Source organism: Monopterus albus, unplaced genomic scaffold (assembly GCF_001952655.1).
Source record: "Monopterus albus unplaced genomic scaffold, M_albus_1.0 scaffold234.1, whole genome shotgun sequence".
Taxonomy (NCBI): domain Eukaryota; kingdom Metazoa; phylum Chordata; class Actinopteri; order Synbranchiformes; family Synbranchidae; genus Monopterus; species Monopterus albus.
The window spans coordinates 61,829-88,442 of record NW_018128114.1 but is presented as its reverse complement, the minus strand read 5'-3'; the positions used below and the strand labels follow the sequence as shown (position 1 = coordinate 88,442).

The following is a 26,614-nucleotide window of genomic DNA, read 5'->3' as shown; positions in this document are numbered from 1 at the left end:
CCATCCAACAAGAACACAACATCTCGTACTGTTGGCTTTTTCTCTACTAGGGAAGGAAAATGTGATGGAATTTTAGCTTTGGATTTCAACATTTTCTTGTGTGTAGATCAGATGATGAAAACAAGTGTTAACATTTTTGAAGTTGGTCTTCTTACCAATAACAGTTGGGAATTCAGTTGTTTCATGAGCACCTCTCAATGTGGCTTCCAGAGATGGATATATGCTTTGTAGATTGTTAAAATTTCTGACATAAAAATAATGTGCTGGTGTGAAAGCTATGGTTTGCATTTCCAAGGTATCAGCATTATTTGTTCCAAAGCTAAAAGTCTTTATTCCATTTTCTTTAAGTGACTGCGCTGGTCCTCTGACATCATCCCCTGATCTCCCACCGCTAAATATATAGAGATATTGAGGCACTGATTCTGCACGTCTGCCTCCAACTGAAGCAGAAAAGACATTCTCTATAACAAAAGCCAGTGCTCTGCCAATGTTGATGGGTCGTCCCAATTTATGTCTCATTGTTCTGATGGAATTCAGCACATCATCCTGGGATGAATAGGAATTCAAGTAGAAATTGACTGTGGCATTCCGGCTGTATTGAACAACAGCCACTTGGTCTCTGTTATCACCTAAATTTAAATTTGCAACAATTTTTTCAATAAAACTTCGTATCACTTCAAAGTTGTTCCTTGAGTCATATGATCCATCAATAAGGAACACTACATCATTTTTCTTGGAATCTGCAACAAAGATGAAAAATGCAGAATCAATGTAATTTTCTGCAGAGGAGAGGTAACTACAATGACATAATTTCCCATTCTCTACTTCACTTTAATAAATAATGTTTCAGTAGAACAGTAAAAGTTTTCATCTTACCAAAGCCCTTTGCGGGAGCAGTTTGCTCAACATATTGAGAAGTCTCTCTTAAGAATGACAACACATCCTTCTGAATAGTAGGAAGTTCCTCATAACCAGTAATAGACAGTGCATAATTGGGTTCATGAGATATTGTCTGTAGCTCTAGGGTGTCAGCATCAGTTGTACCAATGGCGATTGAGATGACACCAATTTCTTTCAGCATTCTGACTGGAGTTCTAATGTCATCTCCAGATCTTCCACCACTGAGTAGTATCAGTATCCGCGGAACTCCCTCTAGGAGTCTACTTCCAGACTCAGAAGTAAATACATGGTCCTTTACATACTGGAGAGCTGCTCCAATGTTGTGAGCATAACCTCCCTTAGGACTTAGATCTCTTACTGCATCAAGAACATCATCCTTTCTTGAGTAACGTCTCAAGTTAAAATTCATTTCTGCAGTGTTGCTGTACTGAACTACAGCCACACGGTCTTTGCTAGCATCAATGTTTAGGTCTCCTACTATTCTCTGCACAAAGTTTTTCATATCTGGAAATCTTCGCTGAGAATGATCAGAACCATCAAGTAAAAAAGCAACATCTCGTCTGTCAGGATCTGTAATCACATAGGGATTTACACTAATTGGTTATAATGAAATTTATGATGAAAAGTGTTTTATGCTGCAAATGTTCAATAATGATGCATGCACAACTTTGTTGATGCATCCACACCTCTTATGACTCTTCAACTCTTCTGTTTTTGCTATAGTTTCTTTCTCTCCTGTGTTTCATATGTGTTCAGTCTTTGTATGTCAATTTGTGTAACTTGACTCTCATTATTAGTGAAATAGTCCAAAAATTGATCAATGTGTTTGTGATCATGAGTGATAAAGCCCACTAATACAGCTACATTTATGAGTGAATAGGCTGAAAAAGCTGAATTTTAAATTTTTATCCCTATTAAGTGTAATGTAAGTTAAATTAACATTTTTGCTATGAAAAGACTGAAAATTCTTTTTTTCCCCTAAATAAAGCTAAAATATTTTGTTTACAATGCAGTTGCCATCATCCACTTCACCATTTGGAAAAATGTAATGCATCTTTGATTTGATGGCCAAAAGATGTCACTGCCACAAGGGGCTACCAGTCTATTACTGTTCACCATTCACCTTCAGTTGAAATAAATCAGTACTGGTCTATCTCAACCTGACAATGCAGGAAGTTGTGCACGCAGCATAAGATCTTGTCACTGTAGTCTTACCATATGATGTTGGTTTGACAGCAGGGGTTTCACCCTTCTGGATGGCTGAAAATATCTGTTGTTCAATGCCTGACATATCACTGTAATCCACTGCAAAGAAAGCATGACTAGCTTCCTGTGAAATAGACTGAATCTCAAAGGTATTTGCATTCTTTGTCCCCACGACAAATACCATCACACCAATTCCTTTCAAGTTTTCTACAGCATTTCTGACATCATCACTAGTACGTCCTCCAATTAAGAGAACTAAAATCTGAGGGACACCATGTTGATGCCTGCTTCCAGAAGAGGCTGTAAAAACATTATCCTTGATGTACTGGAGGGCTGCACCAGTATTGAGAGGTGTGCCTCCTTTATGCCTCAGGCTTCGCACATTGTCCACAACATTCTGCTGTGTTTTGTATGTGTTCAGAAAAAATTCAACCGAAGGTTCCCTGCTGTACTGCACCACTGAAATGCGATCCTTGTTCTCATCCACACTGAGTTTCTCCACCATTCGTTCAACAAAGCCAAGCATTGCCTGAAATTCATTTCGCATTTCATTTGATGAATCCAGTAAAAATACAACATCACGTTGAATGGATTCAGCTTGATCTGTAGAACCTTTGACAGACACAAGGACGATGCTCAGTTAGAGATACACATGAAATTATCCAAGGTAGATAAGATAGATAGATAGCCTTACCTAATACAATCTGTGATTTTAGTCTTGGCTGCTGCCGAGGCAGCCTTTTCATAAATGACACAAGTTGTTGATGGATGCTCCCAATATCATCAAACCCAAGTACAGAGAAAGCATAGGAAGGGTTATGTGCAATCATTTGGAGCTCAAGTATGTCTGCGTTCCTTGTACCTATGCAGAATGGGACAATTTTGTCCTGTTTTAGAGCCTCAGCTGCACTTGCAACATCATCTTGAGATCTTCCCTCACTCAACAGAATCAGTATCTGAGGGATGCCTTCTTGATGCCGACTCCCTGAGGAGTCAACAAAAGCATTATTTCTCACATAGTTCAGGGCTGCACCGGTGTTGAGGGGTTTGCCGCCTTGATGGTTCAGCTCCTGGAGAGCTTTCAAAATATCTTGCTTTTCTGTGTAGGTGTTCAAACTGAAATGTGTCTGTGGCTCTCTGCTATACTGAACCACAGAAACACGGTCTTTGTTCTCACCAACACTGAGTGTTTCTACCACTTTTTGGACAAAACCCTTCATTGCTGTGAAGTCACTCCGTGTGTCATCTGACCCATCCAATAGAAACACTATGTCTCTTTGAGGGGACTCTAATTCAACTAGAAAAGAACAAAAAAAAATCTTTGTTGAGAATCAGACATGTAAAGCATACACTGAAATATATTGTGGTGCAACAATTACACACACTAATTACTACAATAAAAATGTGTTATATGCCAGAAAATTTAAGAAACTGGTAGGTGAAAAATTATTTAAAATGCAGACTAAAAATCAACTAAACATTCAGTCAATGATGTGATCATCATTGGCTCAAGGTAGAGCTTTACAACAACAGAAAGAAAGGCCATTTGCTGATGTTGGGCTGTCAAGAAGATTCCCCAAGGTGCAAAAACAAAAGTGATGAGATCCATACTACAAAAAACAACATGTTAGATGCCAGAAATTTTAAGAAACTGGTAAATTAAGAAATTATTAAAAACACAGAAAAAATTTGAAAATAAGGAGCATATTCTTCAACTCTGTATATTCAGTCAATGATGTGATTATCATTGGCTCAAGGTAGAGCTTTACAAAAACAGAAAGAAAGGCCATTTGCTGGTGTTGGGCTGTCAAGAAAAGATTCCCAAAGGTGCACAAAGACAATTGATGAGAGCTGAACAAGAAACAGCATATCCAGGAACTTTAAGCCAGTGGCGAGTTTGAGAAACATGAAACTGATCAACTGAAATTCTTCTGAAGATGATGCAGTTTCATGACAGTTCAAACTACGAAAGACAAAATGTGCAAGAACATACAATAAGTGGGGAGTCAGATTCAGCTATGAATCAGTGGCACATCTTACCTACAACAGTAGGAGGCTCGATTTGTTTTTCCACCTGGACAAATGCAGCTATCTCTGGTTGAATGGACAAAAGTTCACCAAAAGTGGGCAAGTTGAAAAGAAATCTGGGGGACAAAGCCATTTTGTTAAGCTCCTCCTGTTTAGCATTTTTCATCCCAATGGCAAATGACAAAACACCAATGTGTTTTAGGTCTGATGCCGGACCAGAAACATCATCATCAGATTTTCCACCAGTCAGTAAAAACAGAATCTGCGGGACGCCTTCTTGGCGTCTACTTCCAGATGAAGCTGTGAAAACGTGGTCTCGCAAAAACTGCAGAGCAGCTCCGGTGTTCCGCAGTCTTCCTCCCTTATGACGAAGACTTCTTACAGCATAAATGATGGCCTTTTTGGATCTGTGAGTTTTTAGGTTGAAGTATATTGTGGTGTCCTTGCTATACAATACAAGAGCCACTCGAACCTTATCTTCGTCAATGTCCAGGTCTTCTGCCATTCTTCTGATGAACTCTCGAATAGCTGGAAGTCCATTTCGGGAGTCATCTGATCCATCAAGGAGAAACACTATGTCCCTCTTACTGCTCCCTGCCTCACAGGGTGATACATGGATAGGTAGGAAGAGAATTCACGAACTGCGCTTTAAAGATTTTACTACACTTTGGCATATTGATCAGCATGAGCAAGTTCAATGTGAAAGGACAAATGGCCTATTGCTCTGAAAACGTCACTTCAAGAAAAACTGCTAAAGAGCTGTCTTTTTATCACAAAGATATGACAGAATTTGTTGATTCAAGTTCAAAGTAACATCGAAGTGGACATTTGCAAGGAAGCATAAAAGAGAGCTACTTTATGGAAAGCCTTGTAAAAACAGAATAGCTGACAAAAAAAAATTATGGCAAGACTAAACATAAAGGTCATGTTACAGAAATGTTCCAAAATATTTCAGAATTGTCATCTTATAATCAGTCAATTAGGATTTTATGTCAAATATGTGTGAGAGAAAGAGTTATTCGGAAGAAATAATAAATATTAGAAATAATAATAGTAATTTACTTATGTAACAATTTACTTCCATTGTAGACAAATATTCAAATTCTTACCTACTAAATCAGAGATTCCAGTCATGGCTTCCTCATCGCCATTGTTCAGTGCAGCAACAAGTTGTGAGTGGATTGAGGGCAACTTGCTAAAATCAGTCACCTTGTATGTTAAACCAGGATCAAAGGCAATCAGTTCCAACTCTGACCGACTAGCATCTCCCACTCCAATTCCCACTGATACAATTTCATGGTCTTTAAGAGCTAAAGCTGGGCCTTTTACATTATCAGTGGATGGTTTGCTACTTAGAAGAAGTAAAATCTGAGGCACTCCTTCTAGTCTTCTACTTCCCATGGAGGCGGTAAAGACACTATGTCTCACAAACTGGAGTGCTCTCCCAGTTTTAAGACGCCTCCCACCCTTGTGCCTTAAATTATCAATGGCATTAATGATGTCATTCTTTGTCTTGTGAGAATTTAGATAAAAGTTGGCCTCAGAGGTATCAGCAAACTGAACAACAGACACTCTGTCTTGGCCCTCACTGACAGAGAGTGTCTCTACTATGCTCTTAACAAAGTTTTTTATCTCTGGGAATCCATGTCTTGTGTTATCAGAGCCATCCAGCAGGAACACAATATCTCTTTTTACAGCATCACTTTGTACTAAGACACAACAAATTCAAAATAAAGATTCAGTTATTATGGTGGAGCCCACACAAACCATTTTTCAGCAAGTTAAATATGCCAATAAGAATAATATTTTTTTCTTACCTTGCTCTATGGTGATGATCATCTGTTCCCTTGGAAGGCTCACATAGCTTTTGATCCTTTCTGGTACAGTGCTAAGCTCAGTGAAGTCATTCACTTTGACGGCTAAAGAAGGGTTGTATGACATCGCCTCAATCTGCTTTGGGTCTGCATTCTTGACACCAATACCAAATGGTACCACACCTTCTTTCTTCAGGACACCAGCAGGCTCTTTCACATTATCCCTGGACCTGCTTGCAGTCAAAATGATCAGTATCTGAGGGACTTGTTGTGCACCCCGGCCTCCATTCCTTTCAGAAAAGATGTTGTCCTTCATGAATTTTAGAGCATTTCCTGTGTTTAGATTTTGTCCACCAACCGGTGACATCGTGTTGACAGCTCTTGTCACCTCATCTTTGGTTTGGTAAGTGTTAAGATAAAAAGATGGAATGGGCCTCTCACTGTGTTGGACCACGGAAATTCGTACCTTGTCAATCCCAATGTCGAGTGGTTCAATTACTTTAAGGATAAAATTCCGGATGTGGGTAAAATCTGCTCGAACGTCATCTGTGCCATCAATGAGGAAGGCAACATCTCTTTCAACTCCTGAAACAAAAACTGATGGAAAACAAAAAATAGAATTAGCTGTTACTCTGGAAACATTTAATTGTAGTTTCATATTCTTACACCACATTTAAGTTCATTTATAAAAGAAGAAATACAAAACTCACCAGTTTCCTCAGTTACTGCTGTATCACCAACAACTGTGATCAACTTTGGCATGATTATTTCAGCCACAGCTGGCAAATTAGAGAACCTTGCTTCATGGTAAGCCAAATCCTCAACAAAGGCAACTGTTTTCAGGAGTTCTTCATCTGCTTGGCCAGAACTGACTGTAAAGGTCAAAATGTTTTGCAGAGCCAACGTATCAGCCACAGTTTTAACTTCATCCTGGGCTGGACCACCTGTGATCAGAACCAACACCTGATGGACTCCCTGCCTCTTGCGTGACCCAGCTGATGGCTCGAACATGGTGGAGAGGGCATAATTCATGGCAGCTCCTGTATTCAAAACTGAGCCTCCAGTCAGCCTGAGTTGAGAAATTTTATTCACAACATCCTGCCTGTTGTTGTAGCTGTTCAGATAAAATTCAACTCTTGGATGTTCAGCAAATTGTAGGAGACCAATCTGGACCCTGTCAGGACGTACATCCACCTGGTTGATCACATTGATAATGAAGTCTCTCACATAAGGCAAGTTAGCGCTGCCAATGTAGTTTGAGCCATCCACAAGGAAGACAATGTCTCGGACCACTCTTTGAGTATGCACTGTGGTTATCTCCACCACTAAAGAAAAGCAAAAATATAAATAAATAAAAATTAGTCATGTGTAATACTATGTGCAGTACATTCAGGCTCTAAAACAGGGATGCCCACACTTTTTCGCCTTGAGAGCTACTTTTCCCTTTTCCCTCCACATTTTCCTTTTCTGGAATAGTGATGGTAGATTGGCAGATCGAGCACTTCGAATATAACCTCGTGAATAAAAAGTCCTCCTCCCATTCTGCATGGAATGTTTTGGATAGGTTTTCAGTTTCTTACTTGATTCGGCTCCCCCACTCATTTTATACCCTTTCTTTAGTAGAAATTAATTGGAAGGCTGACAAGGTAGTTAGCTCACTGGAGTTTTGTAGTAGCTCGTGCGGTTGATTGCACATGCTTGGTGACTTGTGTGTCAGAAAAGACAAGGTCTCAGTCTGGCTGCATGTCAATCAAGTAGCAAATGCCATAGGGAGGATGGATGATAGGCTAAACATCACATTTATTTTTAAATGGCACGTGATCTACTAACAATACCTTTGCGATCGACATATTGGGCACTTCTGCTCTAGAAGATGTAAACCAATAAGTGACATATTAAAAGGTCTGTACAGTCATGGCCAAAAATATTGGCAGCCCTGTGTTCTGCCAGATAATGCACCACTTCTCCCAGAAAGTTGTTACTATCACAAATTCTTTTGTATTCTCACGCTTATAACCAGTTAAAATGGAGAAAAGTTGACTCAGATTTGTGTCATGTGGACCACACTGAGCATGGAGAAAAGAAAGAAGAGCAAAGAATTGTCTGAGGATTTGAGAACTTCATGAGTGAAAAAGCCTGGACAATCTCAAGGCTCCAAGTCCATCTCCACATATCTGGATGTTCTGTGTCCACTGTGCACAACATTGTCAAGAAGTTTACAGCCCATGGCGCTGAGGCTAATCTCCCTGGACGTGGACGAAAGAGAAAAATAGATGATAGATTGTAATGAATGATTGTTGGAATGGTGGATAAAGAACCTCGATCCACTTCCATACAAATTCAAGCTGACCTGTAGGCACAGGGTGCAACAGTATCAGCTCACACTATCCATCACCATCTAAATGACAAGGAACGGTATGGTAGGAGACCCAGGGGACCCACTGCTGAAACAGAGACATAAAACAGCCAGACTGGAGTTTGCCAGCACTTACCCGAGTGCTTCTGGGAGAATGTCCTGTGGACAGATGAGACTAAAATAGAGCTTTTAGTCGAGCGCATCATTCTACTGTTTTCAGAAAACCAAATGAGGTCTTCAAAGAAAAGAACACGTCCCTACAGTCAAACATGGTGGAGGGTTACCAATGTTTTGGGGTTGCTCTGCTGCTTCAGCCTCTGGATGTCTTGACTGTGTGTGTGGCATTATGAAATCTGAAGACTACCAATGAGTTCTGGGGCACAGTGTAGGTCCCAGTGTCAGAGTTGGGTCTCCATCAGAGGTCATGGGTCTTACAGCAGGACAGTGACCCAAAGCAGATTTCAAAAAGCACCAGAAATGGTTTCAGACAATGAGCTGGAGAGTTGTGAAGTGGCCAGCAATGAGTCCAGGTCTAAATCCCAGAGAGCTCCTGTGGAGAGATGTCAGAACATCAGCTGGGAGAAGGAAGCCTTCATCTCAGAGAGCTGGAGCAGCTGGCAGAAGAAGAGTGGTCCACAATTACACTAGAGAGTTGGAAGAAACTCACTGAAGTGACTGATTTCAGTTCTTTTGTCCAAAGGGTGGGCTGCCAAATATTAAGTTGAGGATGTCAATAATTCTGTTCATTCCATTTTTGGAGTTCTGTGTGGAATGGATCAGATTTGGCTTTTTTATTTGCTTGTTCTAATGCAAACAATAAAGATAAATATGAGAATACCAAAGAATTTATGACTGCAACTATTTTCTGGAAGATGTGGGGCATTATCTGACAGAAATGCAGGGGTGGCAATTTTTTGGGCATGACTGTGTGTAGTTGGTTCTTTGTTATGGAGACTTGCAGATGAGTAACAAATAAAAACAAAACAACATCAAGTGTCTCCGTAAAGTGTTGTCTTAGCACAAGCCAGCAGAACATCTTCGACTGTTCTGTGATATATGTTGGTTTTAGATGTGTGTGATCGTAGGGAAAACTCGCTCTGAGTCGAGTCATGAACAATTGATGCCATGGCACATTGAATGTTTGCTGGTTCACACAAATTGGAGCAAGAGCCTGCAGCACTTACCCAGCTCCCTATGCTTGTTTCTTCTTTAATGATTTGTTGCTGAAATATTTCAAACTCATTCACTGACAAAACTGTGCTAATTACAGTGCCTTGCGAAAGTATTCGGCCCCCTTGAACTTTGCGACCTTTTGCCACATTTCAGGCTTCAAACATAAAGATATAAAACTGTAATTTTTTTGTGAAGAATCAACAACAAGTGGGACACAATCATGAAGTGGAATGAAATTTATTGGATATTTCAAACTTTTTTAACAAATAAAAAACTGAATAATTGGGCGTGCAAAATTATTCAGCCCCTTTACTTTCAGTGCAGCAAACTCTCTCCAGAAGTTCAGTGAGGATCTCTGAATGATCCAATGTTGACCTAAATGACTAATGATGATAAATAGAATCCACCTGTGTGTAATCAAGTCTCCGTATAAATGCACCTGCACTGTGATAGTCTCAGAGGTCTGTTTAAAGCGCAGAGAGCATCATGAAGAACAAGGAACACACCAGGCAGGTCTGAGATACTGTTGTGGAGAAGTTTAAAGCCGGATTTGGATACAAAAAGATTTCCCAAGCTTTAAACATCCCAAGGAGCACTGTGCAAGCGATAATATTGAAATGGAAGGAGTATCAGACCACTGCAAATCTACCAAGACCTGGCCGTCCCTCTAAACTTTCAGCTCATACAAGGAGAAGACTGATCAGAGATGCAGCCAAGAGGCCCATGATCACTCTGGATGAACTGCAGAGATCTACAGCTGAGGTGGGAGACTCTGTCCATAGGACAACAATCAGTCGTATACTGCACAAATCTGGCCTTTATGGAAGAGTGGCAAGAAGAAAGCCATTTCTTAAAGATATCCATAAAAAGTGTCGTTTAAAGTTTGCCACAAGCCACCTGGGAGACACACCAAACATGTGGAAGAAGGTGCTCTGGTCAGATGAAACCAAAATCGAACTTTTTGGCAACAATGCAAAACGTTATGTTTGGCGTAAAAGCAACACAGCTCATCACCCTGAACACACCATCCCCACTGTCAAACATGGTGGTGGCAGCATCCTGGTTTGGGCCTGCTTTTCTTCAGCAGGGACAGGGAAGATGGTTAAACTTGATGGGAAGATGGATGGAGCCAAATACAGGACCATTCTGGAAGGAAACCTGATGGAGTCTGCAAAAGACCTGAGTACTGGGACGGAGATTTGTCTTCCAACAAGACAATGATCCAAAACATAAAGCAAAATCTACAATGGAATGGTTCACAAATACACATATCCAGGTGTTAGAATGGCCAAGTCAAAGTCCAGACCTGAATCCAATCGAGAATCTGTGGAAAGAACTGAAAACTGCTGTTCACAAACGCTCTCTATCCAACCTCACTGAGCTCGAGCTGTTTTGCAAGGCGGAATGGGCAAAAATTTCAGTCTCTTGATGTGCAAAACTGATAGAGACATACCCCAAGTGACTTACAGCTGTAATCGCAGCAAAAGGTGGCGCTACAAAGTATTAACTTAAGGGGGCTGAATAATTTTGCACGCCCAATTTTTCAGTTTTTTATTTGTTAAAAAAGTTTGAAATATCCAATAAATTTCGTTCCACTTCATGATTGTGTCCCACTTGTTGTTGATTCTTCACAAAAAAATTACAGTTTTATATCTTTATGTTTGAAGCCTGAAATGTGGCAAAAGGTCGCAAAGTTCAAGGGGGCCGAATACTTTCGCAAGGCACTGTATGTCTACATTGCTATTAAGTAAGTAAAAGTTTTTAATGTAAAACTCCAGGTAATGTTCTCTTCACATTAGAAGTAAATTAACATTAAGAGCTTTCAGTCAGTGAAGAGAAAGGCTGATATCTGTTACATGAATGCATGAAAAAGAACATTGCATAATGCATGATATTGCTTTGGTTGAGGGAGGAGACCATCACAGTTTGAATATGGTCAGCAAGGTCATGCCCGATTAATTGTAAAATCATGGTCATCGGGCAAAAAAAGTTGAACTTGGCTTAACTTTTTCTGCATCCAGCAAGGCACTGAATAAATTATACAGTTTACATTAGTAAAGGTATCAAACTTGGATAATTTGTTCATCAAGATCTGATGTGTGATTTAAGTGTTCCCTTCATTTTTTGAGCAGTGTATTTATTTATTCAAGGTTTTCCTTTGGCATTCATCTGTATATGTTTATTTAATCAAAGGTTAGTTTGTTCATTTGTTGTATTCCTTTTTAAATGCACTGACTGTGCTAGAAGACAAAGCATCACCTGGTTCAGTGGGTCCTTCAGTCACCACCACTCCAGCTAGAGTAGAGAGCGCATCAGTAATGGCCCTTGGGTTCCGAAATAGTCCGCGGAAGTCCTTGTGCATGAACACAACGCTGTCAGTAAAGGCAATCCGCTTCAGCTCCTCCTCATCTGCAGCCTTGACGCCTGCAGTCAGAGTCAGTACGCCCATTCTCAGCAGTGCCCTAGCAGGTTCTTCCACACTGTCACTGGACTTTTTACTGGTGATCAAAAATAAAAGCTGGGGTACTTGTTCTTGAATTCGACTGCCCCTGTCAGGTCGCAGCATATTCTCACGCACAAATTCCAGGGCTGCTCCAATATTGACCGTCTGTCCAGATCTTGGTTTGATGGCGCCCAAAGCAGCAATTAATTCCTCGCTGGATCCATGGGAGTTGAGGCCGATCTCAAATCCAGGGACATTGCTGAACTGAACCACACCCACCTGGACTGCGTCTGGACCAATTGGCATTTTGCTGACAAAATCCTTGATGAATTCACGCACAATGTTGATGACAGCTGGGCCCATTGTACTGTCAATTAGGAAAATGATGTCTCTTTTTCCAACTGCCAAGACTGAAAGGAAAAAAAAAAAATTATAAAAGATCATTCTAAGAAATTTTATAACAATAAATCTGTAAGACTGTAACTAGAGGTTAACAAAGCCAACCAAGGATATTCTGTTATTATATTTTTTATACTTAATATTTGTATTTGATTACGTAACTAGCAATAGGTAATAGTGACTAGTGGGGAAAAGGTGCCTTTTAATTGCTTCATCTTAAAGATGTAATGTTTAATTAATGTTTTGATATTTGGAAATGACATTCGGTATGGTGCCTTAGAAGATATCAGTTAAGCTCAGAATAAGAATAGAGATGCTAACATTAATGATTGATATACAAAACTAAATTAACTTTAAATTTTAAACTAAAATCACACTGCAGAGCAGAGTTTAGCCTGAAAGTGACACTGGGCTTTGGCTTTGTACAGAATCCAGTTTCTATTGGTGACAGTTGATTTTTATGTCTTGTTCATTCATTTAGCTCAGAAAGCCATTTTATTGAGTTTTATTGAATTTTTAAGACCCTAATTTATACAGGACATAAAATATAGCTATGCATTGATTGGTGGACTTTTCTCTTTTTCAAAGTTTGATGACAAGAAATTGTATTCAGAAGTAAACTGCACACCTACACACAACATTATTTATTTGAATCCAGAAACTTATAAAAACAACATACCTTATGTTCTATCAAATAATATTCAAGGCATATATGGTATGACAGCCAATGTTGCTATTCTGTGCAGCTTTTCAGATCATTGACTTGGGTATCAAGTCTATATGGTAAGTTGTTCACGAAAAAACTGAGCTGCCAGCATGAAACTGGTAGAGAGCTGGAATTAACAAGTGGCTGAGAGTCAGACATATAGCATTGCAAACAGGTCTATATTTTCTGACAAGTAATGAAAAAAAAGCATTCCAATGGATGCCGTTTCCTTTCCTTCTGGGCTATGTTAGTACTATTTGAGTATTTAGCCATAATAGCTTGTTTAAAGTATGTATGTCGATCTTGTCACTGTGAACCTGTTTTGAATTCAACCATTTGCCCTATAAATATTAAAACTAAGTTAGTAGCAGCCATTCAAATATCCTCCCTAATGATTTCTTGTATTATTAATACAAATTCGCTTTAATCTGCTTTTTCATCCTCTGTTAAACACCCTTATTACAAGTGAAAATATTGCTAGCTCACACTTTCCAGGTATATCTCAACTTTCACACTGTATTAGACTTAATATGCTTAATTTATGATGTCCCCCTCCTTAATCACAGTACCCTGCCAACATATACAGAGAAATTACATACCTTGTGAGTACTCATTCTGAACTATAATGGTGCCTTGGATCACCCCGTTAATGTATGGGAGCAGCTGGTCATCCATGTTTGCTAGTTCTCTGAAATCAGGAGCTGGCAGGACAAAACTTTTATCTGTAGCAACTGCTTCCAGATCTGCAGTGGCAGCGTCACCGATCACCACGCCTAATGTGATAACACCAGCCCTCTTAAGGGCCCGGTCACCACTACCAGTATCATCAGTGGATGGCCCAGCACTGATAACCACCAACACCTGGGGCACACCCTCATTTGCCCTGCCCCCAGCTGTTTGGCTGAAAAGGGTTTCAGCCACTTCCAAGGCAGTGCCCAAGTTAGATTCGTCACCCCCTGAGTAGGCGAGGCCCTTCACAACTTCCAGGACTGACGATTTGCTTTCATAGCTATTTAGATAGAACTTTATCTCCGGATTGGTGTGGTACAGGGCCAAGGCCACACGAATAGTGTCCCTGCCCACATCAAGTTGCTCAATGATTCTCAATACCAAATCACGCACAAGGAGGAAGTTTTCTGCTCCAATGTTCTGTGATCCATCAATTAAGAGTACTAGGTCAGCTGAATCTTGTGCTTTAAGGAGAGAGAGAGAAAACAAAAAAAAATCGAAATAGTGAAAGTGTTAACATAGTGAGACAGAGACAAAGAATCAAAGAACCCGTGCTAGCATGTCATGGCATGTGTCAAGTAACATTCAGAGTGAACAAATCAATAACAACATTGCTAAACACATCATACTGCATGTAGGCTGAACTGAGGAGATTTCCTAAAGTGCACTAGTCAGAATCTTAAGTTGTATATGCTTTTCCCTACCACAGAATGGTTATTTGGATTGGACATGAATCAAAGTGAGATGAGGGTTACTGATCGAATAGTGTTTCTATCAATATAAATACTAACTACTGATACAAGTAGAGTTCACCACATCTTGAGTGGTCTACAGTGCCAGGTTAATGAGACCATCAATATTTTTAACATGTAGAAAAGGCATGCTTCTCAAATTAGGGACAATTAGAACCCTAGCATAATGATAAGAAAAATGAATTTGACATCAGATTGATTATTACAGAAACAACAGTGATAAATAGCCCAAAATGTTGAAAGGGACTGAATAAATACATTTTTCTAGCATTTTTACAAATGTTTTTTAAAGATGGGAGTTATAAAGTATTTAAAGTGTCAAAATATATGGCAAAAACAAAGGCTGAATGTAACTAAATGGCCTGGTTTGATACTGAATGAAGTATTGGGGTTTAATGCAGTTTGCTCCCTGTATTAACTCCACTGTGTTCAGCCATCCCATGCAGAGTCTGGTTATCAGGATCAGATAAAAGTGGCCAGTAATGCCCCCGTGGCCCATCCTTGGTGCTTACAACGTTTCAGTACTTGAGAAAATAATATATGTGATTCCATATAAATTGAGTAAAAGCATGTAGCTTGGTGATGCTTCCAATTTATCTTGAATCATCTATTTTGGCAGTGATCATGTCTTTCTTGGACAGTTTTTTGCATGAATTACTCTTCACTGGAATTCATCTTTCTCACTCCAGTGAGTTACTGTAACATATTAAACATAATTTATGGACATCTACATATTAAAACATTCTCAGTGTACTTCCACTGCAAGTCAAGGATGAGTCCAGGCAGGTTCATCACTGTTTCAAATACAGAATATTGCACATATTTTAAACAGATAGACAATGTGACTGATAAAGACAAACATATATATGCAAGACACATAAGCAGTGGTGCATGGTTAGCTATTGTTAAAAGCTCATTGATTATCTTTTAGATGTATGTTTTAAAGGGTAAGGCATCTTAATACCATGTTCTTTTCCAAAGGTTTACTGAAGGAATGTTTTTAATCTGAAGTGTCATTATATGGATTTTACGATTTTATTCTGTTGCTGTCTGCACAATCTCTCACTTACAGCCATGTCTAATACATGTCATTATCTGTCTTAAATTATGACTGAGGCTATTGCTGTAAGCCAACGCAGTGCTCAAATAGCTACCATACCTAAAAGCACCTGGGACAATGCTCACATTGCTTGCTCAACCCACATTGGATGTGGCTTTGCACAAGGATATAGCTGTGCCATTACACAAACTGAGCATCCTAATCCAAAATGCACTAAAGGTGTCAATCACATGCAAATCATATTGCAAGATTTAAAGCATTAGGGGTATATTAAATGTGGTAAGACAAAAGTGATGTTAATTTTGCAGGTGGATAGTGAAAGGTTATTGTGGTTAAAACAATACTTAATTGGGTTAATAATAAAAACTAGTCATGGTCACATATGCAGCAGCTTCTTCCTGCACATGTAAACACATTAGTATAGTAGTGACGCTGGTCCCATTTCATTACCTGTCCCTCCTCCAGTCACAGGGGCCTCATTTGCCACAGGAGCACCCCCTGACCAGGTCACTGCGCCGCAAAGCCCCACTACTAAATCTTGGATTATATCGGCCAAAGTCAAAAAAGAGTCTACACTGAACATATGCGTGTCATGGGGCTGGCTAGCCATCTCTCTGAGTTCCAAGTCCACTGCATCCTGAACTCCAACTGCAAACACCTCCACGCCTGCAAGCCGCAGCACCTGAGCTGGCTCAGCCACGTCATCCTGGGACCGCCCATCTGTTAGCACCACCACCACCTGGGCCACTCCTTCAACAGCACGGCTGCCTGAAGCAGTGGTCAAGTGTGTACGTAACAGGAATTCCAGGCCCAGGCCGGTCTTGGTACCCCCACCACGATAAGACATAGCCTTGATGTGTTCCAGGACTCCCTGTATTGTTGGGTAACTGTTGAGCTGGAACTCAGTTTCAGGCCAGGTGCTGTACTGCACAAGGGCGAATTTAAACCTGTCCCCTCCAACCTGGTGCAGTGATTGTATCAAACTGTACAGAAATTGTCTGACATGCTCAAAGTTCTCCTCTCCCATACTCCAGGATGAATCCACTAGAAAGTACATATCAGCTGCCAACCCTTGTGTACAATCTTCAAAAGAGAGTGTTTGGAGGACAGAAGTAAAAACCAGTGAGAAGATGCTTAGTGTTTGGTACCAAAATATTGTTTTGGTAACACTGTTGCACATTATAGTTGTAATGTTCAGGTAATTCTAGGCATCATTCTGATTTGTTTATCATAAGCATCTGACTGGACACCAAGTCATGAGGTTTTTTCCCATTGTGAGATACGTAGTTTGAATGCAAATTTTAAAATATAATAATATAAAGAAAATGTCATGGAAAAATAGCCAGTTTGTCAATAATGCTCAAGTAGAATGGGAATTATTCCATTCTCTATATACATATACTTTTGTTTCTTATCTCACTTTTTTGTCTTATTTGAACAGGTGATATATTTTTGGGCGTGCAAAAACTTGAAAAAAATCTGATTAGATTAATTTAGTTAAACTTACCATCCTGAGCATCAAGTTTAGGGAGAAGCCCTGCAAACAGGACACCCAGAAGGGCACACAGTGGTAACAACCGATGCCTCCTCATCTTCAAAGAAACAAAGGGGACACCTGTGAAACCAGAAACAAAAAATAAATATGACCCAGAAAGCACAGGCAGCAGCACTACCTTAATAACACAAGGTCCTTTGTAATACTTAAGATTTAAAAATGTAAAAAGTTCATCAAGCAAAGTGAAATAAGTGAAGTAAAATGTTTAAATATGAGCATCTCTACAGGATACATCTTATATAAACATGCTGCAAACCTGGCCAGCTTTAAAACCACAGTATGTAATATTCTTCAAATCTTTTTTAGTAGAAATATCCCACAAATAATATCTTAATTGGAAGCGTTGCTGACCAAGGCTCGTGTGCCCAAGACCCATAAAAGAGTCTGGAAGAGGGCACCCAGGTGCCCGTAGTCCATTGGTTACAGTGCAGGGCACCATATACCCTCCTGGCTTTTGGGATGTCAGTGGTTCAACTCTGGCTGCTGATAGCCCTGTTGCAGGTCTCTGTTTCCTGTTTGCCTCTACATGACACAATGATTAGTAAAGGTATAAAAAGCCCAAAAATAAACCTTAAAAAAGAGAAAGCCTGACAGCAGTGTAGAGATATTCCTTTTTAAAAATTTTTGTTTTTAACCAGGACTGCTCTCACTAACTGAACAGAGAAGGAACACACATCTGTTAATCAATACATGAACACGCTTCAGCTTTATTTACGCTGCTATGGCTGATTCGCAGGCTCACAAGCTCCTGAATCCAGAGTTAGCTGAGACAGCTGCACAGAAAGAATACCAAGAAAAGAAAATGTTTTGAAGAGAAAGAAGAAAAGAAAACAACAAAAGTGGATTTAGATAAAGAATTTATATGGGTGCCATTTTCAGCAGATGAGTTTACAAATGGACCTATTATTTCTGCTTGATTGGCAAGTTGTGAATTTATTTATTGTTACATGATAATGACTCAAACATTACTCTTTGTACTTGTAGCTAAATCACACCAGGAGGTGTAACAGCAGCTGGCTAAGCTAAAGATGTCACTGTATCGCTAATTTCATCGCTGTTGTGTAGTGGACGTCGCTACACAGTTGTACTATGTTTATAGTAGACATGAAGCAGAGCAGTCAGCTCGGTGAGGTAACATTATCTGAATGGCCACCAATTGAATACTGTCACTAACATGTTGAATTTCTCTCCAGACTGTGGCACTGTGTGTGTTCACGATGGGCTGGGTGCACAGGTTGATTCTAGAGTCTCATGCTAGCACTATCTTAATTTTAAATTAATAAAAATTGTACCTTTAAGGTTTTAACATCTTATTGTCCCTTAAAGTTTGCAATGCTGGAGCAATTTGATAAGGTGTCTCTTGTGGGGATATCCAGTTTGACGTGTTTACACTCCCTCTTTCTAAATATAACATACAGCATTGCATAAGCTTGTTTCTTTAGCCAAGACTGCACCATTTAATCTTTGACACAACACAGAAGAGAAAAACATGTGTCTTGTCAGCCTTTTTTGCAGTGTACAAAGATGAGGTGTCCTACCACTATTTCTACAACTGAACCTGTCAGATTTGTGCACTAATTTACCCTGTTCTCACTCCGATGTGCTCAAATGCTACATAACCTCTATAGTAACATTTACATTACAGAATTGTTCAGCAGTCGTTTGCCATAAAAATGTCCAAACCATTGTCAAAATGTGCACGTGTTTATTTTCATTCCTCACGGGGACATTACACTGACTTACATTCCTACCCTACCTTTAGTGATAACCACTTCTTGCTTAACCCTAACCTGTACTGTAACATTAAAGTTACGCCAACCTCACCCTAAACCAAGACAACACCCTAAAACTCAATTATTTACATGATGGAGACCAGCATCTGGTCCCCATGAGGAGGGCTGAGTCCCTACAATGTGAATGTGTAAACAAGATTTGGTCTTCAAAATGTAATATCATGCACACACACACACATGCGTGCAGGATTGTTCCTTGGACACGGCCACAGAGGGAATAACCACCAAAATACCGTCATTCTAAAATAACTTCTCACAAAGAACTGCTGTAGAAGTACAAATTCACAGACATTTGTGCTTGTGACTCTTTGACACTACTGAAATCAACCCCAAACCTTTCCCTGTACACCAAGTCTCAACACTCAGCAACCCTGATTGCTGATTGCTTGTTTTCACTTTCCCTCTGTTTCTGGGTCTCAAGATATCAATGGTCCTTGCAAAGACAGATGCAAAAGAACTCATGCAGACACCCCCAACCTTTTAAATTTCTAACTACACTGAGGTGATAATATGGGTGGAGAAATGTGCCTAAACAGCCAGGGCAAGAGCTACAGAACAATTAACACACTGAAGCAAACATGAAACTGTAAACTTCATGTTCATGTTTCACAAAAGCATATAAAGACAAGCACAAAATGCCCCAGGATGGTCAACATGGTTTATGAACAACAATAAACTAACAATGGGGGTCAAAGTAGATATCACTTACTCAAAGATCATGATGATTACGCAGCTACATTTTCGGTGTTGATCTTTTCTTTATATAAAAAACATGTAAAGTGCTTTCAAGTAATTCACACTTGCAGTCCCCCAGTGCTGTCACTATTCAGGGATTCAAGTTCACCAAGTTCCTTTATTTCAGGGAAAGCTAAGCTCTCTTGGACATACTAACAGATGTTTGTGCTCTCCACTCATGCTCATGTGATTTCAGGTCACTCAGCAGTCACTTCACCGCCAAGTTTGCCAGACCTGTCAACACTATCTCCCTTTCCGCCACAGAGAAAAAACATAGCAGCACAGTGGAGTCCTGTTTTCTCTGATACAAGCCAAAACAATGGCAACATGGGGAATTACATTAGGGTAAATTAAAAAATGAACAAGAATATTAGTGCAGATGACTAATTCCTCAGGGGATTAACTGTCTGTTCAGGAGCTGCAGTACATGCACCATTATGTTTACCAGCTAGTCGCTAACTTAGTCTGTTGTTTGATGATGGATATGTAATGCACAATGAGTTTAGGAGAGGATTTAAACTGAAAACAGCTTCTTGCTCCTAGAAAGTTGATGAGAGCAATAAGACTGAACCACAACAGTAAATTTACAAGCTACAAAACTAAAACTGAGTTAAAACAAAGAATGAAAACAACTAATAATTATCAACCAACTAGTGGTGGTTAGAAAGTCTCTGTAGGTTCATAACTGCATGCAACCTCTTTCACATCACACATTTTCATTTAAACCACTGTTTAAAAACATATGGATTCATTCAGATTTAATATTTAAAAAATATTAATGTGCAGCTTTAATATCTAGTGTCAGGGACAATGCAATGCAATGTCAGAGAAAAGGAAGCTAAGTCATAATTTAATCATTGATCAATATGCTTATTACATCTGCTCATATAAAACCTCAATCTCTGTCTGCATCTCAAAATGATTCAAAACTGCCACCCCTCCAAAGTGAGAGCCTTGATTTAATTTCAGTTTATTGTGATACTAGTCATGCTTCTGATGCTTTTAGACCACTTAATCTCATTGTCCTCAGCTAAACCTCACAGGGGTACGAGAACTCATTGTGCATTGCTCTGGTTGTTTTTTGACACTACTGCCAGGAATCTGAACCTTTCAAATCCTACATATAGGATTAAAAAGCTACAGTTATACATGGATTCTCCTCCAACATCTACTGTATCTTGTCATAAGCCTCAACCTGAGCAGAGCAGACAGCCATATACAGCATACAACATCACGGTCATCTAATAAAGACTGTAGAAAATAAAGAGTTATGACGTTATCATGTTTGTGTGTTTTTTTTTTCTTTTTGAGGTCCACATGTGTGTCTCTGTGATAGACTGAGTCATTAGTTCTGCTACATGTGTAATTCAGGCACGACCAAAAAAGTGTTTAAGTAGTTGAAACTGTAATCAGTTTATGTTATTCACTGCGTAGAATATATTGCTCTGCTCAGTGTACATAACAGTATGTCTTACTCAGTGGCATTATTTATAAATAATACCCATGTCGGTATTCAGAGAAGAAGATAGACACTGCTGGTGCTCATGAGTACACTGCAGCACATTTTCAGCTGGACCTCACACACTCTTTTGTTGAAAAGACCACCCATAAACATGCACATGCATAAGCGCACTCACGCTTGCTCACAGTCCAGTGCAACACACAATTCCATCAGCCTCAGTGACAAATAGCAACGTCATTAATCAGTGTGAGTGCCACAGTGAAAAAATACTCTGCTGCAAGAAAAAGTCCTGTATTCAAAAAGTGCTCATTATGCAGAATCATATATTTACATTAATCTATATTATTGCATTCTATTATTGATGCATTATTGTGAACATCACATTTAAAGGAATCTTGCAGCTGGTAAAGATGGAGCAAATGTTAACTACAGTAACTGATGCTTAAAATTTGAAGTGCTGCTGGGCAGCTTGTGAATTTCTTATGATTATACTGTATTTTGTTTTATTAATCTAAGTCTGACAAGTATTAGTAATTAAACTTAGCAGATAAATGTAGTGGAGCACAAAGTACATTTGTCTTTAGAATGTAGTGAAGTTGAAGTATGAAGTAGCAAAAAATGAAAATGATCAAGTACAGACACCTCAAGATTAGACCTAGGTACTTGAGTGCATGTATTTACTGTAGTTACATTCCACCACTGTGCCAGCAGACATGGCTCAGTCTCCTCACAGAAAGAACAGATATTAGAAGGTCCTTGAGCCCAGCAGGTAGTTGTAAGGGGAACATTTCCACTATACTCAGAGCTGCTAAATACACACCGTCAAGAGGTTTCTCAGATGACAGTGAGTAAAAGCTACAAGACAGACACTTTCAAATAAATTCAAATTTCAAAATGCATTTTTAACAGGTCTGAACAAAATAAGAAAACTACGAATAGCCACTATAGCCATACACTATAGCCAGCTACATTTGACCAGGCTACAAAATAAATAACAAAGTGATGACAAACAATACATTTAAAGCAGCGACAAACCCACAGAACTCTCACCAAACTCTGCTACTGTGCTTTCCTTTACTTCTCTACAAGAAGTTAATGCATCTTTCAGGCCACTGTTTTCATTTGGTTTTCTGGCCCACATGTTTACTGCTTAGGTTCATTCTCACCTTTCTCATCAGCATTGTTAACAGTGGGTAGTTGCTTTGAGCAAAGAAGATTAAAAAAAAAAACACTATCTGCCCAGCACCAAACAGTTGACAAAGGCAGCACTTAGCTGGTGAACATGGTGGAGCATTCAGTAGCTAGGGTTGCTAGAGTCGGATATTTCCTTCAGCACTTTGAGGAAAGCAGAAAGACTTAATTCATCAGGTGCAACATTCTGTAAACCAAGTGAACACTAATACTGCTCTGAATGTGTAAAAGAGCAACAGGTTGTTAACAACTTTGCCTGATCAACCTAAAAGGTGATTGTGTCTGAGCAGCTTGTTTCTGCTGCCCCCTAGTGGTCTACATTGTATTAACTAATCAGAAAACAAACCCTGGTCTTCAAAAAAAAGTCTGGCAGATGTTTATTATTTCACTTCTGTTTGGGGTTGCAAATTAGCTCCATTAACACTTTCTCACATTATAAAACTGACAACAAAGCATGTATCAATTATACTATCAACAGCAATTACTGATGTCAGTATTTATAAAGACCAGTTTCTTTTCTTTCATGGGACATCTCTATTGACTAATCTGGGTGAGACAGGTGAGGCAGCAAGAGCTGGGGCTCATTTCAACACTGTAAAACTGTTTCCGATTGTCTGGCAACTCCACACTGCCACTCAGTGGCATCACATGAGGAAGGATCCCTTGTACGTTCAGTACAGTAGGTATGACTTTGAGAGCACACGTTTTATCTGTCTGCACTGCGTTTAGCAATTTGAATTGCCTTTGTGTACAAAAATGTGCTATATAAATAAACTTGCCTTGCCTCCACATGTATGAATCAGTCATGAGGCTATGTGTATCCTCTTATCCAACCCTCCTGACAGCTGGAAGGATGTGACGTGCCGTGTGTGGCACAGATGAGAAGAGGATCAGTGATAAAGTTGAAAGGCAGAGATGGAAGTAGGCTGGGCAGGCAGCTCCACACAGCTGGTGTGTATTACTCTGTCTGACACCTAGCAGATGTGTGTTCAAGCATCATAGCCAATGTAAGCCTGCAGGCTGGCTGAGTTCAAGGATTAAACATGACACTCATGCAGTGTCAGTTAGAATCGGAGAAGAGAAGGAATGGCTTATAGCAAGAATCTAAGCATTCATTGTTAGAATTTGGGTGATGACAGTGAGTTCATTTGAATTTTTTGTACTGTATTTTCTCAGTCAACACCTTGAAAGTTCAGAAAGTTACTGCCATAATCACCCCCAAACAATGCATAATAATTATTGTCCCTTGTTTATTGTATTGTTTGTTTCTTTAAAAAGAGACAATTGGAGCAGTATCTCCCTGAACTAGAGCTTTCTGAAAACTGTTTCAACCTTCCAGATGTCTGTGCTGCATCATGGGAAAAAGAAAAAAAGCTGGAGAGAGTGGCGCAGCTATAAAACATAGTACTGTTGATTTATACTGTATATCTTTAAAAAAAAAAAGCCTTGTTAAAATCCTACAGCTCTGCCAGTAACAGTTCAGATACTTGCTTCCAAGGGGAGCTCCAGCGCTGTCACAAGGCTGACAGTAAATTATGTGAAAATGCTTCATGCACATAAAACCAAATCTGGAGTGCACACCAAGTTTTCTTTTGCCTTTGAGCAGTGACCAAGTTCTTCCACTCTGTGTCATAGCAACAGGCTACATGCAAACATAAAACTACATGGAAGCAGTAGCTCATGGGACTTATGACAAATTTCCAGTGCAAAGTCATTATGGTGTGACTAAATCAGAAGAGCACTATAACCTAATTTACACATCAAATCCCACATGCACACAGTGAAATGCTGCAGAGGATAATTCCTCTGTCTCTACTTGGACAGTCTTGCAGCAGAGCAGAATATTAATGACATACACCTGGTCCTCTAAACCCTGGAGCCCATTAGCACCACCGCCACCACCACACTGATCTTTTGTCCAGTGGGTTAGACCCCTTCTGGCCCTCCTGGTTCATCTGGCCAGTAGTGTGGAAAACACTTGCTTCACACTTTTCCACTTTTGCACTTATTTCAGAGAGGGTGTGGTTTGGGGCTACTGCTACAGTGGAAACATCAACCCATCCAAATGCTGCTCTTTGGAGCCAGAATACTTATCACGTCCACAAAGTGAGCTATTAAACGATGACCAGTGATGTCTTATCTCTTTACACAAGTTAAAGAATATTTAATACATTTTGGAACAAAAGTGAGTGGAACAATCTGCTGTATTACAGGATGCATTCATTACACAGAAACTCCATTCTACCATATGTATTACAAAACTTTGATCAGATACTCACTGCTTACCACTCTGACACTGATCCTCAGACCACAGCATCTCAGGGATTTCATTTTTTCTCTCATCACAATTATATGACATCTATAAGTTAAGCTTTGTAAGAACCAAGAGTGTCAAACAGAAGAGCAGCATTTTAAGATTTTTTGAAGAGAAACACACACACACCAATCTTCACTCACATGGACCATACATAACATTGCTGAGGTCTCCTTCACTCTGACTGTGGCTCACCTCTTGCCCTTGCAGCACTCTCACCACTAAAGTATAGGTTTCAGTCATGCTGGTAAACACATGCAGTCTGATATTTATGAGTTAAAAGCCAAAAGCTTTGTACAATCCTATGATTACAACACCCATCATAAGGCCACATGGAATGACTAGAAACTATGCTATGGTCAGTGCACTATTTATAATCAACAGTGAAATCAAAGATACAGAGTAAATTGTGAGACACGAAGAACATATGCAACCTATTCCTGCAAGTTTCCTCCAACAGAGCAGATTTAAGACTTACCCTGAGCTGAAGTAGCTGTACTCCACTGTATTTGCTTTGGAAGAAAAATGGTTTCAGTTATGTAAAATGACTGCAAGCTGGACTTTTGGTCATTATCCTTTTGGTATATTCCCCTTGCTGACTTTTCCAGCACCTCCTGAAGGAAGGTAGTTGAGCAGAGCAGTGATAGGTTCACTGAATGAGAGAGAAGTCCTGAGTGTGGGGGGGTGGTTGAGACAAAGAGGCAGACAACCTCCCAGTCTCAAACCAGAGGAGATGTGGTGTTGAGTTCAAAGATGGGATGGGACAAATTTCCAAACTCCTGAACTTCTGGCATTTCCCTCTTCCTCCTCCCACTTTCTCCAAAGAAAAGGAAAAAAGAAGAAGAGGAGGGAGAGAAGAGGAGAGGGTGGGCAGGGGGAGAAGGAGGTAAATGAAAACCAGATACAGCCCTGTTTGGTCTGAGCAGTGGGGAGGATGATGTCACAAATCTGAGCAGGATTTTCACCTAACCTTTTTCTACATTTTGCCATTTCTCCCTTGACCTCTGTAGGGTCCTTTTTAAGACTCTACCATTCAGATTGTTGTGTTTGTTTAAAAAAAGAATATTTTAAATAGTTTTTGCACCCTTTTGTTGTTGAATTAAAATGAACATTGCTAAAAACAAAATGTAGTTTGGATAAATACTATAGAATATATTGGTAAAGTGATTTAGGGAAATGTTTGTTAATTAATAAGCTGGTTAATTAATGAGTGATCATATATTGTCAAAGTACATCTCATAGTCTCAGCATCTGATAAATATCATGTATTGTGTAGCGGCGCTCTTGGAATGAAATCTCACCAAATAAAACGAACTCACAAATCTCTCACAAAGGAATGTGCAAGACAGCGTCCTGGCAGAGGCTAAAGATGTGCACGCTGTGAAGGAAGAGCAGTGTCACAGTGCCATGGATTCAGTTGTTCCATGAAAACAAAATACATTTAGCCATAAAACTACACAGCAAACGCATTCTACACAGCAGCCTTTAGGAGATTAGTTTTATTTCCACCACCTCACAGAAGCATATGGGCTCATAGTAACAAACCAGAGAACTCTCATCTAACCCTGCAGACCCCCTCAGCTCTATTTTAGCATCTTTGAGCTCATTGTTTTTGTTTTATGGCCAACAGCTTCTCTGTTCTGTTGTTTTTGCTCATGTACATCATTACCAGTCACAAATAGCCAACAATATTTCATAAATCCACTGTGCTAGCTTCTTAGGACCAAACAAAAAAGTTAGCAACTTGTGAACATACTGTGTATTTTGCATTGTTTGCACGGTTTGTTGCTTGTTAATACTGTTTATTTTGTTATACTACACAGCCTTATGTTGGTTTACTGTTTACTTGCCCCTTTGCATGGGGATATGTACATGCACATTGAGAGCCAAAGTACCAGAGTCAAATTCCTCGTGTGTCCGACACACCTGGCCAGCTGATTCTGATTCTGACATGTTTAGCAATTAGGAAGCCATAGAGTTTCTCTAAAACTCTGTCTG

The 26,614-nt window shown here is 39.7% G+C and overlaps 2 protein-coding genes across 3 annotated transcripts in view; both read right to left on the bottom strand.

Annotated features, from left to right (window-relative positions):
• The window catches only part of LOC109971736 (collagen alpha-3(VI) chain-like), a 49,241-nt gene extending 23,797 nt beyond the window's left edge, over window positions 1-25,444 (bottom strand). Inside the window, exons 1-7 of one of the 2 annotated variants that reach the window (XM_020620173.1) lie at window positions 25,095-25,444; window positions 17,074-17,181; window positions 16,017-16,649; window positions 13,625-14,218; window positions 11,737-12,330; window positions 6,659-7,273; window positions 5,952-6,545 (exon numbers count right to left, since the gene is read on the bottom strand). In XM_020620173.1, the coding sequence (XP_020475829.1) occupies window positions 5,952-6,545; window positions 6,659-7,273; window positions 11,737-12,330; window positions 13,625-14,218; window positions 16,017-16,649; window positions 17,074-17,158 (3,115 nt within the window). In that variant the 5' untranslated portion in view covers window positions 17,159-17,181; window positions 25,095-25,444. The remainder of the gene's footprint in view (window positions 1-5,951; window positions 6,546-6,658; window positions 7,274-11,736; window positions 12,331-13,624; window positions 14,219-16,016; window positions 16,650-17,073; window positions 17,182-25,094) is intronic. The other variant, XM_020620174.1, reaches the window with a different exon arrangement.
• On the bottom strand, window positions 1,853-5,900 carry LOC109971737 (collagen alpha-3(VI) chain-like). The gene is made up of 3 exons (XM_020620176.1): window positions 5,244-5,900; window positions 2,801-3,403; window positions 1,853-2,718 (listed from the first exon to the last, which is right to left on the bottom strand). The coding sequence occupies exons 1-3, from the start codon at window positions 5,533-5,535 to the stop codon at window positions 2,051-2,053; spliced, it is 1,563 nt and encodes a 520-aa protein (XP_020475832.1). The 5' UTR covers window positions 5,536-5,900; the 3' UTR covers window positions 1,853-2,050.
• Window positions 25,445-26,614: the final 1,170 nt, after the last annotated feature.